General features: G+C 54.1%; 1 protein-coding gene across 1 annotated transcript in view; it reads left to right on the plus strand.

Moving 5' to 3' along the window:
* LOC144954762 (E3 ubiquitin-protein ligase BRE1B-like) overlaps positions 1-22,500 on the plus strand; it is a gene marked incomplete at its 3' end in the record, with an annotated part of 52,947 nt that overhangs the window by 19,139 nt on the left and 11,308 nt on the right. The window contains exons 5-9 of the mRNA XM_078885192.1: positions 1,082-1,201; positions 12,473-12,652; positions 17,198-17,333; positions 21,106-21,227; positions 22,263-22,500. The exon at positions 22,263-22,500 is cut by the window's right edge and continues 194 nt beyond it. Of these exons, the coding sequence (XP_078741318.1) occupies positions 1,082-1,201; positions 12,473-12,652; positions 17,198-17,333; positions 21,106-21,227; positions 22,263-22,500 (796 nt within the window). The remainder of the gene's footprint in view (positions 1-1,081; positions 1,202-12,472; positions 12,653-17,197; positions 17,334-21,105; positions 21,228-22,262) is intronic.

Below are 22,500 nucleotides of genomic sequence, written 5' to 3' on the forward strand. Positions count from 1 at the left end.
CAAGGAACTTGCCAACGCGTGTGTGTGTGTGTGTACGTGTGTGTCTGTGTGTGTGTGTGCGTGTGTGCGTGTGTGTGTGTGTGTGCGTAGTTTGAGATGATGAGTGCCCAGTTGGAGGAGAATAAGGAACTTGCCAACGCGTGTGTGTGTGTGTGCGTGTGTGTGTGTGTGTGTACGTGTGTGTCTGTGTGTGTGTGTGCGTGTGTGCGTGTGCGTGTGTGTGTGTGTGTGTGCGTGTGTGTGTGTGTGTACGTGTGTGTCTGTGTGTGTGTGTGCGTGTGTGTGTGTGTGCGTAGTTTGAGATGATGAGTGCCCAGTTGGAGGAGAATAAGGAACTTGCCAACACGCGTGTGTGTGTGTGAACACGTGTGTGTGTGCGTGTGTGTACACTGTGTGTGCGTGTGTGTGTGTGTGTGCGTAGTTTGAGATGATGAGTGCCCAGTTGGAGGAGAACAAGGAACTTGCCAACGCGTGTGTGTGTGTGTGTACGTGTGTGTCTGTGTGTGTGTGTGCGTGTGTGCGTGTGTGTGTGTGTGTGCGTAGTTTGAGATGATGAGTGCCCAGTTGGAGGAGAATAAGGAACTTGCCAACGCGTGTGTGTGTGTGTGTACGTGTGTGTGTGTGTGTGTGCGTGTGTGTGTGTGTGCGTGTGTGTGTGTGTCTGCGTGTGTGTGTGTGTGCGTAGTTTGAGATGATGAGTGCCCAGTTGGAGGAGAACAAGGAACTTGCCAACGCGTGTGTGTGTGTGTGTACGTGTGTGTCTGTGTGTGTGTGTGCGTGTGTGCGTGTGTGTGTGTGTGTACGTGTGTGTGTGTGCGTGTGTGTGTGTGTATGTGTGTGTGTATGTGTGTGTATGTGTGTGTGCGTGTGTGTGTGTGCGTGTGTGTGTGTGTGTGTGCGTGTGTGTGTGTGTATGTGTGTGTGCGTGTGTGTGCGTAGTTTGAGATGATGAGTGCCCAGTTGGAGGAGAATAAGGAACTTGCCAACGCGTGTGTGTGTGTGTGTACGTGTGTGTGTGTGTGTGTGCGTGTGTGTGTGTGTGCGTGTGTGTGTGTGTCTGCGTGTGTGTGTGTGTGCGTAGTTTGAGATGATGAGTGCCCAGTTGGAGGAGAATAAGGAACTTGCCAACGGGCGACTCGCCGAGTTGGAGAAGCTGCAGCAAGAACTGCACGACGCCGTGGGGCACAACGAGAAACTCAAGGTCCATACACTCACTCACTCACTCATACACTCACTCATACACTCACTCACTCACTCATACACTCACTCACTCACTCATACACTCACTCATACACTCACTCACTCACTCATACACTCACTCATACACTCACTCATACACTCACTCATACACACACTCACTCACTCATACACTCACTCATACACTCATACACTCACTCACTCATACACTCACTCATACACTCACTCACTCACTCATACACTCACTCATACACTCACTCACTCACTCATACACTCACTCATACACTCATACACTCACTCATACACTCACTCACACACTCACTCATACACTCACTCATACACTCACTCATACACTCACTCACTCACTCATACACTCACTCATACACTCACTCATACACTCACTCACTCACACACTCACTCATACACTCACTCATACACTCACTCACTCACACACTCACTCATACACTCACTCATACACTCACTCATACACTCACTCACTCACTCATACACTCACTCATACACTCACTCATACACTCACTCACTCACTCATACACTCACTCATACACTCACTCATACACTCACTCACTCACACACTCACTCATACACTCACTCATACACTCACTCATACACTCACTCACTCACTCATACACTCACTCATACACTCACTCATACACTCACTCACTCACTCACTCACACACTCACTCATACACTCACTCACTCACTCACACACTCACTCATACACTCACTCACTCACTCATACACTCACTCACTCACTCATACACTCACTCACTCATACACTCACTCACTCATACACTCACTCATACACTCACTCATACACTCACTCACTCACTCATACACTCACTCAATCACTCATACACTCACTCACTCACACACTCACTCACTCATACACTCACTCATACACTCACTCACTCACTCATACACTCACTCAATCACTCATACACTCACTCACTCATACACTCACTCACTCATACACTCACTCATACACTCACTCATACACTCACTCATTCACACACTCATACACTCACTCACTCATACACTCACTCATACACTCACTCACTCATACACTCACTCATACACTCACTCACTCACACACTCACTCACTCACACACTCACTCACTCATACACTCACTCATACACTCACTCACTCACACACTCACTCATACACTCACTCACTCATACACTCACTCACTCACTCATACACTCACTCACTCATACACTCACTCACTCATACACTCACTCATACACTCACTCACTCACACACTCACTCATACACTCACTCACTCATACACTCACTCATACACTCACTCACTCATACACTCACTCACTCATACACTCACTCACTCACTCATACACTCACTCACTCACTCATACACTCACTCACTCATACACTCACTCACTCATACACTCACTCATACACTCACTCACTCACTCATACACTCACTCATACACTCACTCATACACTCACTCACTCATACACTCACTCACTCATACACTCACTCACTCATACACTCACTCACTCACTCATACACTCATACACTCACTCATACACTCACTCATACACTCACTCACTCATACACTCACTCACTCATACACTCACTCACTCATACACTCACTCACTCACTCATACACTCACTCACTCACTCATACACACACTCACTCACTCATACACTCACTCATACACTCACTCACTCACTCATACACTCACTCACTCATACACTCACTCACTCATACACTCACTCACTCACTCATACACTCACTCACTCATACACTCACTCACTCACTCATACACTCACTCACTCATACACTCACTCACTCACTCACACACTCACTCACTCATACACTCACTCACTCATACACTCACTCATACACTCACTCACTCACTCACACACTCACTCACTAACTCATACACTCACTCACTCATACACTCACTCACTCACACACTCACTCACTCATACACTCACTCACTCATACACTCACTCATACACTCACTCACTCACTCATACACTCACTCACTCATACACTCACTCATACACTCACTCATACACTCACTCACTCACTCATACACTCACTCACTCATACACTCACTCACTCATACACTCACTCACTCATACACTCACTCACTCATACACTCACTCATACACTCACACACTCACTCATACACTCACTCATACACTCACTCACTCACTCATACACTCACTCACTCACTCACACACTCACTCATACACTCACTCACACACTCACTCACTCATACACTCACTCACACACTCACTCACTCACTCATACACTCACTCACTCACTCATACACTCACTCATACACTCACTCACTCACTCATACACTCACTCATACACTCACTCACACACTCACTCACTCATACACTCACTCACACACTCACTCACTCACTCATACACTCACTCACTCACTCATACACTCACTCATACACTCACTCACTCACTCATACACACACTCACTCACTCACACACTCACTCACTCACTCATACACTCACTCACACACTCACTCACTCACTCATACACTCACTCACACACTCACTCACTCACTCATACACTCACTCACACACTCACTCACTCACTCATACACTCACTCACTCACTCATACACTCACTCATACACTCACTCATACACTCACTCACTCATACACTCACTCACTCATACACTCACTCACTCACTCATACACTCACTCACTCACTCATACACACACTCACTCACTCATACACTCACTCATACACTCACTCACTCACTCACACACATCACTCACTCATACACTCACTCACTCACTCACACACTCACTCACTCATACACTCACTCACTCACTCATACACTCACTCACTCACTCACACACTCACTCACTAACTCATACACTCACTCACTCATACACTCACTCATACACTCACTCACTCACTCACACACTCACTCACTCATACACTCACTCACTCATACACTCACTCATACACTCACTCACTCACTCATACACTCACTCATACACTCACTCACTCACTCATACACTCACTCACTCATACACTCACTCACTCATACACTCACTCACTCATACACTCACTCACTCATACACTCACTCACTCACTCATACACTCACTCATACACTCACTCACTCACTCATACACACACTCACTCACTCATACACTCACTCACTCACTCATACACTCACTCATACACTCACTCACTCACTCATACACTCACTCACTCACTCACACACTCACTCATACACTCACTCACACACTCACTCACTCATACACTCACTCACACACTCACTCACTCACTCATACACTCACTCACTCACTCATACACTCACTCATACACTCACTCACACACTCACTCACTCATACACTCATACACACACTCACTCACTCATACACTCACTCACTCACTCATACACTCACTCATACACTCACTCACTCACTCATACACTCACTCACACACTCACTCACTCACTCATACACTCACACACTCACTCACTCACTCATACACTCACTCACACACTCACTCACTCACTCACACACTCACTCATACACTCACTCATACACTCACTCACTCATACACTCATACACTCACTCACTCACTCATACACTCACTCATACACTCACTCACTCACACACTCACTCACTCATACACTCACTCATACACTCACTCACTCACTCATACACTCACTCACTCACTCATACACTCACTCACTCACTCATACACTCACTCACTCATACACTCACTCACTCACTCATACACTCACTCACTCACTCATACACTCACTCACTCACTCATACACTCACTCACTCATACACTCACTCACTCACTCATACACTCACTCATACACTCATACACTCACTCACACACTCACTCACTCATACACTCACTCACTCATACACTCACTCACTCACTCATACACTCACTCACTCATACACTCACTCATACACTCACTCACTCACTCATACACTCACTCATACACTCACTCATACACTCACTCATACACTCACTCACTCACTCATACACTCACTCACTCATACACTCACTCACTCATACACTCACTCACTCATAAACTCACTCACTCATACACTCACTCACTCACTCATACACTCACTCCCTCATACACTCACTCACTCACTCATACACTCACTCATACACTCACTCACTCACTCATCACTACTCACTCACTCACTCATACACTCACTCATACACTCACTCATACACTCACTCATACACTCACTCACTCACTCATACACTCACTCACTCATACACTCACTCACTCATACACTCACTCACTCATAAACTCACTCACTCATACACTCACTCACTCACTCATACACTCACTCCCTCATACACTCACTCACTCACTCATACACTCACTCATACACTCACTCACTCACTCATACACTCACTCACTCACTCACTCATACACTCACTCACACACTCACTCACTCATACACTCACTCATACACTCACTCACTCACTCATACACAAACTCACACACACATACACACACTCATACACTCACTCACTCATACACTCACTCACTCATACACTCACTCACTCACTCATACACTCACTCATACACTCACTCACTCACTCATACACTCACTCACTCACTCATACACTCACTCATACACTCACTCATACACTCACACACTCACTCATACACTCACTCACTCATACACTCACTCACTCACTCATACACTCACTCACACACTCACTCACTCACTCATACACTCACTCACTCATACACTCACTCACTCATACACTCACTCACTCACTCACTCATACACTCACTCACTCACTCATACACTCACTCACTCACTCATACACTCACTCACTCACTCATACACTCACTCACTCATACACTCACTCACTCATACACTCACACACTCATACACTCACTCACTCATACACTCACTCACTCATACACTCACTCACTCATACACTCACTCATACACTCACTCACTCACTCATACACTCACTCACTCATACACTCACTCATACACTCACTCATACACTCACTCACTCACTCATACACTCACTCACTCACTCACTCATACACTCACTCACTCATACACTCACTCACTCACTCATACACTCACTCATACACTCACTCACTCACTCATACACTCACTCACACACTCACTCACTCATACACTCACTCACTCACTCATACACTCACTCACTCACTCATACACTCACTCATACACTCACTCACTCACTCATACACTCACTCATACACTCACACACTCACTCATACACTCACTCACTCACTCATACACTCACTCACACACTCACTCACTCACTCATACACTCACTCACTCACTCATACACTCACTCATACACTCACTCATACACTCACACACTCACTCATACACTCACTCACTCATACACTCACTCACTCACTCATACACTCACTCACACACTCACTCACTCACTCATACACTCACTCACTCATACACTCACTCACTCATACACTCACTCACTCACTCATACACTCACTCATACACTCACTCACTCACTCATACACTCACTCACTCACTCATACACTCACTCATACACTCACTCATACACTCACACACTCACTCATACACTCACTCACTCATACACTCACTCACTCACTCATACACTCACTCACACACTCACTCACTCACTCATACACTCACTCACTCATACACTCACTCACTCATACACTCACTCACTCACTCATACACTCACTCATACACTCACTCACTCACTCATACACTCACTCACTCACTCATACACTCACTCATACACTCACTCACTCATACACTCACTCACTCACACTCACTCACTCACTCATACACTCACTCATACACTCACTCACTCATACACTCACTCACTCACTCATACACTCACTCACTCACACACTCACTCATACACTCACTCATACACTCACTCATACACTCACTCACTCACTCACACACTCACTCACTCATACACTCACTCACTCACACACTCATACACTCACTCATACACTCACTCATACACTCACTCACTCACACACTCACTCATACACTCACTCATACACTCACTCATACACTCACTCACTCACTCACACACTCACTCACTCATACACTCACTCACTCACTCATACACTCACTCATACACTCACTCACTCATACACTCACTCATTCATACACTCACTACCACTACCCCCACGCCTACCCCCACCACTACCCCCACCCCTACCCCCATCACTACCCCCACCACTACCCCCACCACTACCCCCACCACTACCCCCACCCCTACCCCCATCACTACCCCCACCACTACCCCCACCACTACCCCCATCACTACCCCCACCACTACCCCCATCACTACCCCCACCACTACCCCCACCACTACCCCCACCACTACCCCCATCACTACCCCCACCACTACCCCCATCACTACCCCTACCACTACCCCCACCACTACCCCCACCACTACCCCCATCACTACCCCCACCACTACCCCCACCACTACCCCCACCACTACCCCCACCACTACCCCCACCACTACCCCCACCACTACCCCCACCACTACCCCCACCACTACCCCCATCACTACCCCCCATCACTACCCCCATCACTACCCCCACCACTACCCCCACCACTACCCCCATCACTACCCCCACCACTACCCCCACCACTACCCCCATCACTACCCCCACCACTACCCCCATCACTACCCCCATCACTACCCCCATCACTACCCCCACCACTACCCCCACCACTACCCCCATCACTACCCCCATCACTACCCCCACCACTACCCCCACCACTACCCCCACCACTACCCCCACCCCTACCCCCATCACTACCCCCACCACTACCCCCACCACTACCCCCATCACTACCCCCACCACTACCCCCATCACTACCCCCACCACTACCCCCATCACTACCCCTACCACTACCCCCACCACTACCCCCATCACTACCCCCCACCACTACCCCCATCACTACCCCTACCCCTACCCCCACCACTACCCCCACCCCTACCCCCATCACTACCCCCACCACTACCCCCACCACTACCCCCATCACTACCCCCACCACTACCCCCATCACTACCCCCACCACTACCCCCACCACTACCCCCATCACTACCCCCACCACTACCCCCATCACTACCCCTACCACTACCCCCACCACTACCCCCACCACTACCCCCATCACTACCCCCACCACTACCCCCATCACTACCCCTACCACTACCCCCACCACTACCCCCACCACTACCCCCATCACTACCCCCACCACTACCCCCACCACTACCCCCATCACTACCCCCACCACTACCCCCATCACTACCCCCACCACTACCCCCACCACTACCCCCACCACTACCCCCACCACTACCCCCACCACTACCCCCCACCACTACCCCCACCCCCACGCCTACCCCCACCACTACCCCCACCACTACCCCCATCACTACCCCCATCACTACCCCCATCACTACCCCCACCACTACCCCCACCACTACCCCCACCACTACGCCCACCACTACCCCCACCACTACCCCCATCACTACCCCCACCACTACCCCCATCACTACCCCCACCACTACCCCCACCCCCACCACTACCCCCATCACTACCCCCATCACTACCCCCATCACTACCCCCACCACTACCCCCACCACTACCCCCACCACTACGCCCACCACTACCCCCACCACTACCCCCACCACTACCCCCACCACTACCCCCACCACTACCCCCACCCCCACGCCTACCCCCACCACTACCCCCACCACTACCCCCACCACTACCCCCATCACTACCCCCATCACTACCCCCACCACTACCCCCACCACTACCCCCACCCCCACGCCTACCCCCACCACTACCCCCATCACTACCCCCATCACTACCCCCACCACTACCCCCACCCCCACGCCTACCCCCACCACTACCCCCACCACTACCCCCACCACTACCCCCATCACTACCCCCACCACTACCCCCCACCACTACCCCCATCACTACCCCCACCACTACCCCCACCCCCACGCCTACCCCCACCACTACCCCCACCACTACCCCCACCACTACCCCCATCACTACCCCCACCACTACCCCCACCACTACCCCCACCACTACCCCCACCACTACCCCCCACCACTACCCCCACCACTACCCCCCACCCCTACCCCCATCACTACCCCCACCACTACCCCCATCACTACCCCCACCACTACCCCCACCACTACCCCCACCACTACCCCCACCACTACCCCCACCACTACCCCCACCACTACCCCCACCCCTACCCCCATCACTACCCCCACCACTACCCCCACCACTACCCCCCACCACTACCCCCACCACTACCCCCATCACTACCCCCACCACTACCCCCACCCCCACGCCTACCCCCACCACTACCCCCACCACTACCCCCACCACTACCCCCATCACTACCCCCACCACTACCCCCACCACTACCCCCACCACTACCCCCACCACTACCCCCACCACTACCCCCACCACTACCCCCACCACTACCCCCATCACTACCCCCATCACTACCCCCACCACTACCCCCACCACTACCCCCATCACTACCCCCACCACTACCCCCACCCCTACCCCCACCCCCACGCCTACCCCCACCACTACCCCCATCACTACCCCCATCACTACCCCCACCACTACCCCCACCACTACCCCCACCCCCACGCCTACCCCCACCACTACCCCCATCACTACCCCCATCACTACCCCCACCACTACCCCCACCCCCACGCCTACCCCCACCACTACCCCCATCACTACCCCCACCCCTACCCCCATCACTACCCCCCACCACTACCCCCCACCACTACCCCCACCACTACCCCCATCACTACCCCCACCACTACCCCCACCACTACCCCCATCACTACCCCCCACCACTACCCCTACCACTACCCCCATCACTACCCCCCACCACTACCCCCACCACTAACCCCCATCACTACCCCCCATCACTACCCCCACCACTACCCCCACCCCTACCCCTACCCCTACCCCCATCACTACCCCCACCACTACCCCCACCACTACCCCCACCACTACCCCCATCACTACCCCCACCACTACCCCTACCACTACCCCCATCACTACCCCCACCCCCTACCCCTACCCCTACCCCCATCACTACCCCCACCACTACCCCCACCACTACCCCCACCCCTACCCCCTACCCCTACCCCCCATCACTACCCCCACCACTACCCCCACCACTACCCCCACCACTACCCCCATCACTACCCCCACCACTACCCCCACCACTACCCCCACCCCTACCCCTACCCCTACCCCCATCACTACCCCCACCACTACCCCCCACCACTACCCCCACCCCCTACCCCTACCCCTACCCCCATCACTACCCCCACCACTACCCCCACCACTACCCCCACCACTACCCCCATCACTACCCCCATCACTACCCCCACCACTACCCCCACCCCTACCCCTACCCCTACCCCCATCACTACCCCCACCACTACCCCCACCACTACCCCCACCACTACCCCCATCACTACCCCCACCACTACCCCTACCACTACCCCCATCACTACCCCCACCACTACCCCCACCACTACCCCCATCACTACCCCCATCACTACCCCCACCACTACCCCTACCACTACCCCCACCCCTACCCCCATCACTACCCCCACCACTACCCCCACCACTACCCCCACCACTACCCCCACCACTACCCCCACCACTACCCCCACCACTACCCCCACCACTACCCCCATCACTACCCCCACCACTACCCCCACCACTACCCCCACCACTACCCCCACCCCTACCCCCACCACTACCCCCACCACTACCCCCATCACTACCCCCACCCCCAACGCCTACCCCCACCACTACCCCCACCACTACCCCCATCACTACCCCCACCACTACCCCCACCACTACCCCCCACCACTACCCCCATCACTACCCCCACCACTACCCCCACCACTACCCCCATCACTACCCCCACCACTACCCCCACCACTACCCCCACCACTACCCCCACCACTACCCCCACCACTACCCCCACCACTACCCCCACCCCTACCCCCACCACTACCCCCACCCCTACCCCCATCACTACCCCCACCACTACCCCCACCACTACCCCCACCACTACCCCCACCACTACCCCCACCACTACCCCCACCACTACCCCCACCACTACCCCCATCACTACCCCCACCACTACCCCCACCACTACCCCCACCACTACCCCCACCCCTACCCCCACCACTACCCCCACCACTACCCCCATCACTACCCCCACCCCCACGCCTACCCCCACCACTACCCCCACCACTACCCCCATCACTACCCCCACCACTACCCCCACCACTACCCCCACCACTACCCCCACCACTACCCCCACCACTACCCCCACCACTACCCCCATCACTACCCCCACCACTACCCCCACCACTACCCCCACCACTACCCCCACCCCTACCCCCACCACTACCCCCACCACTACCCCCATCACTACCCCCACCCCCACGCCTACCCCCACCACTACCCCCACCACTACCCCCACCACTACCCCCACCACTACCCCCACCACTACCCCCACCACTACCCCCACCCCCACGCCTACCCCCACCACTACCCCCATCACTACCCCCATCACTACCCCTACCCCTACCACAACCACTACCCCCATCACTACCCCCATCACTACCCCCATCACTACCCCCACCACTACCCCCACCCCCACCACTACCCCCATCACTACCCCTACCACTACCCCCTACCACAACCACTACCCCCATCACTACCCCCACCCCCACCACTACCCCCTACCCCCACGCCTACCCCCAACCCTACCACTACCCCCACCCCCACGCCTACCCCTACCACTACCCCTAACACAACCACTACCCCTACCACAACCACTACCCCCATCACTACCCCTACCACTACCCCCTACCCCCACCACTACCCCCACCCCCACGCCTACCCCCTACACCACGACCCCTACCACAACCACTACCCCCATCACTACCCCTACCACTACCCCCTACCCCTACCACTACCCCCTACCCCCACGCCTACCCCTACCACTACCCCTACCACAACCACTACCCCCATCACTACCCCTACCACTACCCCCTACCCCTACCACTACCCCCTACCACAACCACTACCCCTACCACAACCACTACCCCCATCACTACCCCTACCACTACCCCCTACCCCCACGCCTACCCCCTACACCACGACCCCAGGTGGACCTGAAGAGCATCCCGGAGGAGGTGGTGAAGGAGACGCCGGTGTACAAGTGCCTCCAGTCCCAGTTCTCGGTGCTCTACGGCGAGAGCGTGCAGCTCAAGGGCCATCTCGATGAGACGCGCGCCATGCTGCTCGCCACCAAGAACACTCACCTGCGGCAGATCGAGCAGATGGAGGTGCGTGTGTGTGTGCTGTGTGTGTGTGTGCTGTGTGTGTGCTGTGTGTGTGTGTGTGCTCAATGAGACGCGCGCCATGCTGCTCGCCACCAAGAACACTCACCTGCGGCAGATCGAGCAGATGGAGGTGCGTGTGTGTGTGCTGTGTGTGTGTGTGCTGTGTGTGTGCTGTGTGTGTGTGTGTGCTCAATGAGACGCGCGCCATGCTGCTCGCCACCAAGAACACTCACCTGCGGCAGATCGAGCAGATGGAGGTGTGTGTGTGTACGTGTGGGTGTGTGCGTGTGCTGTGTGTGTGTGTGCTGTGTGTGTGTGTGTGTGCTCGATGAGACGCGCGCCATGCTGCTCGCCACCAAGAACACTCACCTGCGGCAGATCGAGCAGATGGAGGTGCGTGTGTGTGCATGTGTGTGTGTGTGTGCTGTGTGTGCTGTGTGTGCTGTGTGTACGTGTGTGGTGTGTGTGTACGTGTGCTGAGTGTGTGTGTGCTCAATGAGACGCGCGCCATGCTGCTCGCCACCAAGAACACTCACCTACGGCAGATCGAGCAGATGGAGGTGCGTGTGTGTGTACGTGTGTGTGTGTACGTGTGTGTGTGTACGTGTGCTGTGTGTGTGTGTGCTGTGTGTGTGTGTGTGTGCTCAATGAGACGCGCGCCATGCTGCTCGCCACCAAGAACACTCACCTGCGGCAGATCGAGCAGATGGAGGTGCGTGTGTGTGCTGCGTGTGTGTGTACGTGTGTGTGTGTGCTGTGTGTGTGCTGTGTGTGTGTGTGCTGTGTGTGTGTACGTGTGTGCTGTGTGTGTGTGCTCGATGAGACGCGCGCCATGCTGCTCGCCACCAAGAACACTCACCTACGGCAGATCGAGCAGATGGAGGTGCGTGTGTGTGTACGTGTGGGTGTGTGTGTGCTGTGTGTGTGTGTGCTGTGTGTGTACGTGTGCTGTGTGTGTGTGTGTGTGCTCAATGAGACGCGCGCCATGCTGCTCGCCACCAAGAACACTCACCTGCGGCAGATCGAGCAGATGGAGGTGCGTGTGTGTGCTGCGTGTGTGTGTACGTGTGTGTGTGTGCTGTGTGTGTGTGTGCTGTGTGTGTGTACGTGTGTGCTGTGTGTGTGTGCTCGATGAGACGCGCGCCATGCTGCTCGCCACCAAGAACACTCACCTACGGCAGATCGAGCAGATGGAGGTGCGTGTGTGTGTACGTGTGTGTGCTGTGTGTGTGTGTGTGCTGTGTGTGTGTGTGCTCAATGAGACGCGCGCCATGCTGCTCGCCACCAAGAACACTCACCTACGGCAGATCGAGCAGATGGAGGTGTGTGTGTGTGTGTGCTGTGTGTGTGTACGTGTGTGTGTGCTGTGTGTGTGCTGTGCGTGTGAGTGTGCTGTGTGTACGTGTGCTGTGTGTGTGTGTGTGCTCAATGAGACGCGCGCCATGCTGCTCGCCACCAAGAACACTCACCTGCGGCAGATCGAGCAGATGGAGGTGTGTGTGTGTGTACGTGTGTGTGTGTGTGTGCTGTGTGTGTGTGTGTGCTGTGTGTGTGTGTGCTCAATGAGACGCGCGCCATGCTGCTCGCCACCAAGAACACTCACCTGCGGCAGATCGAGCAGATGGAGGTGCGTGTGTGTGCATGTGTGTGTGTGTGTGCTGTGTGTGCTGTGTGTACGTGTGTGGTGTGTGTGTACGTGTGCTGAGTGTGTGTGTGCTCAATGAGACGCGCGCCATGCTGCTCGCCACCAAGAACACTCACCTACGGCAGATCGAGCAGATGGAGGTGCGTGTGTGTGTACGTGTGTGTGTACGTGTGTGTGTGTGCTGTGTGTGTGCTGTGTGTGTGTACGTGTGTGCTGTGTGTGTGTGCTCGATGAGACGCGCGCCATGCTGCTCGCCACCAAGAACACTCACCTACGGCAGATCGAGCAGATGGAGGTGCGTGTGTGTGTACGTGTGTGTGTGTACGTGTGTGTGTGTACGTGTGCTGTGTGTGTGTGTGCTGTGTGTGTGTGTGTGTGCTCAATGAGACGCACGCCATGCTGCTCGCCACCAAGAACACTCACCTACGGCAGATCGAGCAGATGGAGGTGTGTGTGTGTGTGCTGTGTGTGTGTACGTGTGTGTGTGCTGTGTGTGTGCTGTGCGTGTGAGTGTGCTGTGTGTGCTGTGTGCTGTGTGTGTGTGTGTGCTCAATGAGACGCGCGCCATGCTGCTCGCCACCAAGAACACTCACCTGCGGCAGATCGAGCAGATGGAGGTGTGTGTGTGTGTACGTGTGTGTGTGTGTGCTGTGTGTGTGTGTGTGTGCTGTGTGTGTGTGCTGTGTGTGTGTACGTGTGGGTGTGTGCGTGTGTGTGTACGTGTGTGCTGTGTGTGTGTGCTGTGTGTGTGTGCTGTGTACGTGTGCTGTGTGTGTGTGTGCGTGTGTGTGTACGTGTGTGCTGTGTGTGTGTGCTGTGTGTGTGCTGTGTACGTGTGCTGTGTGTACGTGTGCTGTGTGTGTGTGCGTGTGTGTGCTGTGTGTGTACGTGTGCTGTGTGTGTGCTGTGTGTGTGTGTGCGTGTGTGTGTACGTGTGTGCTGTGTGTGTGTGTGCTGTGTGTGTGTGCTGTGTGTACGTGTGTGCTGTGTGTGTGTGTGCGTGTGTGTGCTGTGTGTGTACGTGTGCTGTGTGTGTGCTGTGTGTGTGTGCTGTGTGTGTGTGCTGTGTGTGTGTGTGTGTGCTGTGTGTGTGTGTGCTCAATGAGACGCGCGCCATGCTGCTCGCCACCAAGAACACTCACCTACGGCAGATTGAGCAGATGGAGGTGCGTGTGTGTGCTGTGTGTGTGCTGTGTGTGTACGTGTGCTGTGCGTGTGCTGTGTGTGTGTGCTGTGTGTACATGTGGGTGTGCTGTGTGTGTGTGCTGTGTGTGTGTGTGCTGTGTGTGTGTGCTGTGTGTGTGTGTGTGCTGTGTGTGTGTGTATCTGTGTGTGTGTGCTGTGTGTGTGTGTGTGCTGTGTGTGTGTGTGTGTGTGCTGTGTGTGTGTGCTGTGTGTGTGCTGTGTGTGTATCTCTGCGTGTGTGTATCTCTGCGTGTGTGTGTATCTCTGTGTGTGTGTGTCTCTGTGTATCTGTGTGTATCTGTGTGTGTGTGTCTCTGTGTGTCTCTGCGTGTGTGTCTCTGTGTGTCTCTGCGTGTGTGTCTCTGTGTGTATCTGTGTGTGTCTCTGTGTGTGTCTCTGTGTATCTGTGTGTGTGCGTGTCTCTGTGTGTATCTCTGTGTGTCTGTGTGTGTGTGTGTCTCTGTGCGTGTGTGTGTATCTCCGTGTGTCTCTGTGTGTATCTGTGTGTGTGTGTATCTCTGCGTGTGTGTGTCTCTGTGTATCTCTGTGTATCTGTGTGTATATCTGTGTGCGTGTGTCTCTGCGTGTGTGTCTCTGTGTGTATCTCTGTGTGCGTGTCTCTGTGTGTGTATCTCTGTGTATCTGCGTGTGTGTGTGTCTCTGTGTGTATCTCTGTGTGTCTGTGTGTGTGTCTCTGCGTGTGTGTCTCTGTGTGCGTATGTGTGTATCTCTGTGCGTATCTCTGTGTGTCTCTGTGTGTCTCTGTGTGTATCTGTGTGTGTGTGTATCTCTGCGTGTGTGTGTCTCTGTGTATCTGTGTGTATCTGTGTGTGTGTGTCTCTGCGTGTGTGTCTCTGCGTGTGTGTCTCTGCGTGTGTGTCTCTGTGTGTATCTCTGTGTGCGTGTCTCTGTGTGTGTATCTCTGTGTATCTGCGTGTGTGTGTGTATCTGTGTGTGTATCTCTGTGTATGTGTGTGTGTGTGTCTCTCTGCGTGTGTGTCTGTGTGTGTATGTGTGTGTGTGTGCGTGTCTCTGTGTGTGTATCTCTGTGTATGTGTGCGTGTGTGTGTATCTCTGCGTGTGTGTCTGTGTGTGTCTGTGTGTGTATGTGTGTGTGTGTATCTGCGTGTGTGTCTGTGTATCTGCGTGTGTGTGTGTATCTGTGTGTGTATCTCTGTGTATGTGTGCGTGTGTGTGTATCTCTGTGTGTGTATCTCTGCGTGTGTGTCTGTGTGTGTGTGTGTATCTGTGTGTGTATCTCTGTGTCTGTGTGTGTGTGTGTGTGTATCTGTGTGTGTATCTCTGCGTGTGTGTCTGTGTGTGTGTATCTGTGTGTGTATCTCTGTGTATGTGTGCGTGTGTGTGTCTCTGCGTGTGTCTCTGCGTGTGTGTCTGTGTGTATCTGCGTGTGTGTGTGTGTGTGTATCTGTGTGTGTATCTCTGTGTATGTGTGCGTGTGTGTGTGTCTGTGTGTGTGTATGTGTGTGTGTGTGTATCTGTGTGTGTATCTCTGTGTATGTATGCGTGTGTGTGTGTCTCTGCGTGTGTGTCTGTGTGTGTATGCGTGTGTGTGTGTCTCTGCGTGTGTGTCTGTGTGTGTGTGTGTGTCTCTGCGTGTGTGTCTGTGTGTGTGTGTGTGTATCTGTGTGTGTGTCTCTGTGTGTGTGTGTGTGTGTATCTGTGTGTGTGTCTCCGTGTGTCTGCGTGCGTGTGTGCAGAGCGATGAGTTGGGTCTGCAGAAGAAACTGCGTACCGAGGTCATTCAGCTGGAGGACACGCTCGCGCAGGTTCGCAAGGAGTACGAGATGCTGCGTATCGAGTTCGAGCAAAACCTCGCAGCCAACGAGCAAGCGGGTACACACACACACCTGTACACACACACCTGTACACACACACACCTGTACACACACACACCTGTACACACACACACACGCTCGCGCAGGTTCGCAAGGAGTACGAGATGCTGCGTATCGAGTTCGAGCAAAACCTCGCAGCCAACAAGCAAGCGGGTACACACACACACCTGCACACACACACCTGTACACACACACACACAGGTACACACACACACACACAGGTACACACACACACAGACACACAGACACACGCAGGTACACACACACACACAGGTACACACACACACACACAGGTACACACACACACACAGACACACAGACACACGCAGGTACACACACACACACAGGTACACACACACACACAGGTACACACACACACACAGACACACAGACACACACAGGTACACACACAGACACACACACAGGTACACACACACACACGCTCGCGCAGGTTCGCAAGGAGTACGAGATGCTGCGTATCGAGTTCGAGCAAAACCTCGCAGCCAACGAGCAAGCGGGTACACACACACACCTGCACACACACACAGGTACACACACACACACACCTGTACACACACACCTGTACACACACACACACCTGTACACACACACACCTGTACACACACACACAGACACACACACCTGCACACACAGACACACACACACAGGTACACACACACACACACACCTGTACACACACACAGACACACACAGGTACACACACACCTGTACACACACACACAGGTACACACACACACACACGCTCGCGCAGGTTCGCAAGGAGTACGAGATGCTGCGTATCGAGTTCGAGCAAAACCTCGCAGCCAACGAGCAAGCGGGTACACACACACACCTGCACACACACACCTGTACACACACACACACACAGGTACACACACACACAGACACACACAGGTACACAGGTACACACACACACAGGTACACACACACACACAGGTACACAGACACACACACACACAGGTACACACACACACACCTGCACACACACAGACACCTGTACACACGCACACAGGTACACACACACACACAGGTACACACACACACACACCTGTACACACACACACACAGGTACACACACACACACAGGTACACACACACACACACAGGTGTACACACACACACCTGCACACACAGACACACACACAGACACCTGTACACACGCACACAGGTACACACAGGTACACACACACACAGGTACACACACACACCTGTACACACACACCTGTACACACACACGCTCGCTCAGGTTCGCAAGGAGTACGAGATGCTGCGTATCGAGTTCGAGCAAAACCTCGCAGCCAACGAACAAGCCGGTACACACACACACCTGTACACACACACACACCTGTACACACACACACAGGTACACACACACAGGTACACACACACACACAGGTACACACACACACACACAGGTACACACACACAGGTACACACACACACAGGTACACACACACACACCTGTACACACACACAGGTACACACACACACACAGGTACACACACACACACACAGGTACACACACACACACAGGTACACACACACAGGTACACACACACACAGGTACACACACACACACCTGTACACACACACACACAGGCACACACACACACACCTGTACACACACACACAGGTACACACACACCTGTACACACACACACACCTGCACACACACACACACACAGACACCTGTACACACGCACACAGGTACACACACACACCTGTACACACACACACACCTGTACACACACACCTGTACACACACACACACAGGTACACACACACAGGTACACACACACACACCTGTACACACACACACACCTGCACACACACACACACACAGACACCTGTACACACGCACACAGGTACACACACACACCTGTACACACACGCACACAGGTACACACACACACAGGTACACACACACACCTGTACACACACACACACCTGTACACACACACACACAGGTGTACGCACACACAGACACACACACAGACACCTGTACACACGCACACAGGTACACACAGGTACACACACACACAGGTACACACACACACCTGCACACACACACAGACACACACAGGTACACACACACACCTGTACACACACACACCTGTACACACACACACCTGTACACACACACAGGTACACACACACACACCTGTACACACACACACAGACACACACAGACACACACCTGTACACACACACACCTGTACACACACACACAGGTACACACACACACCTGTACACACACACACAGACACACACCTGTACACACACACACACCTGTACACACACACACAGGTACACACACACACCTGTACACACACACACAGACACACACAGGTACACACACACACACAGGTACACACACACAGGTACACACACACAGATACACACACACCTGTACACACACACACACCTGTACACACACACACAGACACACACAGGTACACACACACCTGTACACACACACAGGTACACACACCTGTACACACACACAGACACCTGTACACACGCACACAGGTACATACACACAGGTACACACACACAGGTACACACACACACACACAGGCACACACACACACACAGGTACACACACACAGGTACACACACACACACAGCTACACACACACACACACAGCTACACACACACACACACAGGTACACACACACACACACTGGTACACACACACAGGTACACACACACAGGTACACAAACACATACCTGTACACACACACACACAGGTACACACACACAGGTACACACACACACACACAGGTACACACACACAGGTACACACACACAGGTACACACACACACAGACACACACACACACCTGTACACACACACACACCTGTACACACACACACAGGTACACACACACAGGTACACACACACAGACACACACACACACAGGTACACACACACAGACACACACACACACAGGTACACACACACAGACACACACACACACAGGTACACACACACACACACAGGTACACACACACAGGTACACACACACACACAGGTACACACACAGGCACACACACACACAGGTACACACACACACACACAGGTACACACACACACACACAGGTACACACACACACGCAGGTACACACACACACAGGCACACACACACACGCAGGTACACACACACACAGGCACACACACAGGTACACACACAGATGCACACACACACACAGGCACACACACAGATACACACACACACACAGGTACACACACACACACACAGGTACACACACACACACACAGGTACACACACACAGGTACACACACACAGGTACACACACACAGGTACACACACGTACACACACACACACACAGGTACACACACAGGCACAAACACACACAGGCACACACACACACAGGCACACACACACACAGGTACACACACACACACACACGGGTACACACACACAGGTACACACACACACACAGGTACACACACATCTGTACACACACACAGGTACACACACACACACAGGCACACACACACACGGGTACACACACACACACAGACACACACACAGGCACACACACACACACACACTCCTGCAGACCAGGCGAGGTAGTCAACATCTCATCAGGGTCGGGATTGAACCCACGACCTCCTGCAGACCAGGCGAGGTAGTCAACATCTCATCAGGGTCGGGATCGAACCCACGACCTCCTGCGTACCTTGTGACCCCCTCCCTCGTGACCCCCCCCCCTCCCCCAGGCCCCATCAACAGGGAGATGCGCCACCTGATCAGCAGCTTGCAGAACCACAACCACCAGCTGAAGGGTGAACTGCAACGCTACAAACGCAAGCTGCGTGAAGCCTCCTCCGACATCGCCAAGGTGACACGTAGAGACACGTAGAGACACGTAGAGACACACAGAGACACATAGACACACACAGACACATAGAGACACGTAGAGACTCGCAGAGACACACAGAGACACATAGAGACGCGTAGAGACGCGCAGAGACGCGCAGAGACGCGCAGAGACGCGCAGAGACGCGCAGAGACGCGCAGCGACGCGCAGAGATGCGCAGCGACGCGCAGCGACGCGCAGCGACGCGCAGCGACGCGCAGCGACGCGCAGCGACGCGCAGCGACGCGCAGCGACGCGCAGAGACGCGCAGAGACGCGCAGCGACGCGCAGCGACGCGCAGCGACGCGCAGCGACGCGCAGCGACGCGCAGAGACGCGCAGAGACGCGCAGCGACGCGCAGCGACGCGCAGCGACGCCATCATCACCACAACCACCACCTCCTCCACCATTATCTCCACCATCTCCACCATCTCCACCACCACAACCACCATCATCACCACCATCACCACCATCACAACCACCACCACAACCACCACCACAACCACCATCACCACCACCATCTCCACCACAACCACCTCCACTACCACCTCCACCACCATCTTCACCACCATCACCACCATCATCACTACCACCTCCACCACCACCTCCACCACCACCATCTCCACCACAACCACCACCACCACCATCATCACCACCATCATCACCATCACCACAACCATCACCACAACCACCACCATCACCACAACCACCACCACAACCACCACCACCACCTCCACAACCACCACCACCACCTCCACCACCACCACCACCATCACCACAACCACCACAACCACCACCACCACCTCCACCACCATCACCACAACCACCACATCCACCACCACCACCTCCACCACCATCACCACAACCACCACAACCACCACCACAACCACCACCACCACCTCCACCACCATCACCACAACCACCACCACCATCACCACAACCACCACAACCACCACCTCCACCACCATCACCACCACAACCACCACCACCACCAACCATGACCTATCCCCTCCCCAGCTGAAGCTGCAGATTGGGGGGCTGTCGACATGGGGACCCCCCCCTTCTCACCCCGGCGGTGGTGGCGGTGGTGGCGGCGGTGGTGGCGGCGGTGGTGGCGGCGGTGGTGGCGGTGCCGACGAGGGCGACGAAGCCTCCACGGAGCAGGCCGCCACCTCCACCTCCGCCTTGTCCACCTCCACCACCTCCACCACCTCCACCTCGCTCCACCACCACCACCAGCAGCAGCAGCAGCAGC

The sequence above is a fragment of the Lampetra fluviatilis genome, unplaced genomic scaffold, assembly GCF_964198595.1.
Source record: "Lampetra fluviatilis unplaced genomic scaffold, kcLamFluv1.1 SCAFFOLD_682, whole genome shotgun sequence".
NCBI classification, from domain to species: domain Eukaryota; kingdom Metazoa; phylum Chordata; class Hyperoartia; order Petromyzontiformes; family Petromyzontidae; genus Lampetra; species Lampetra fluviatilis.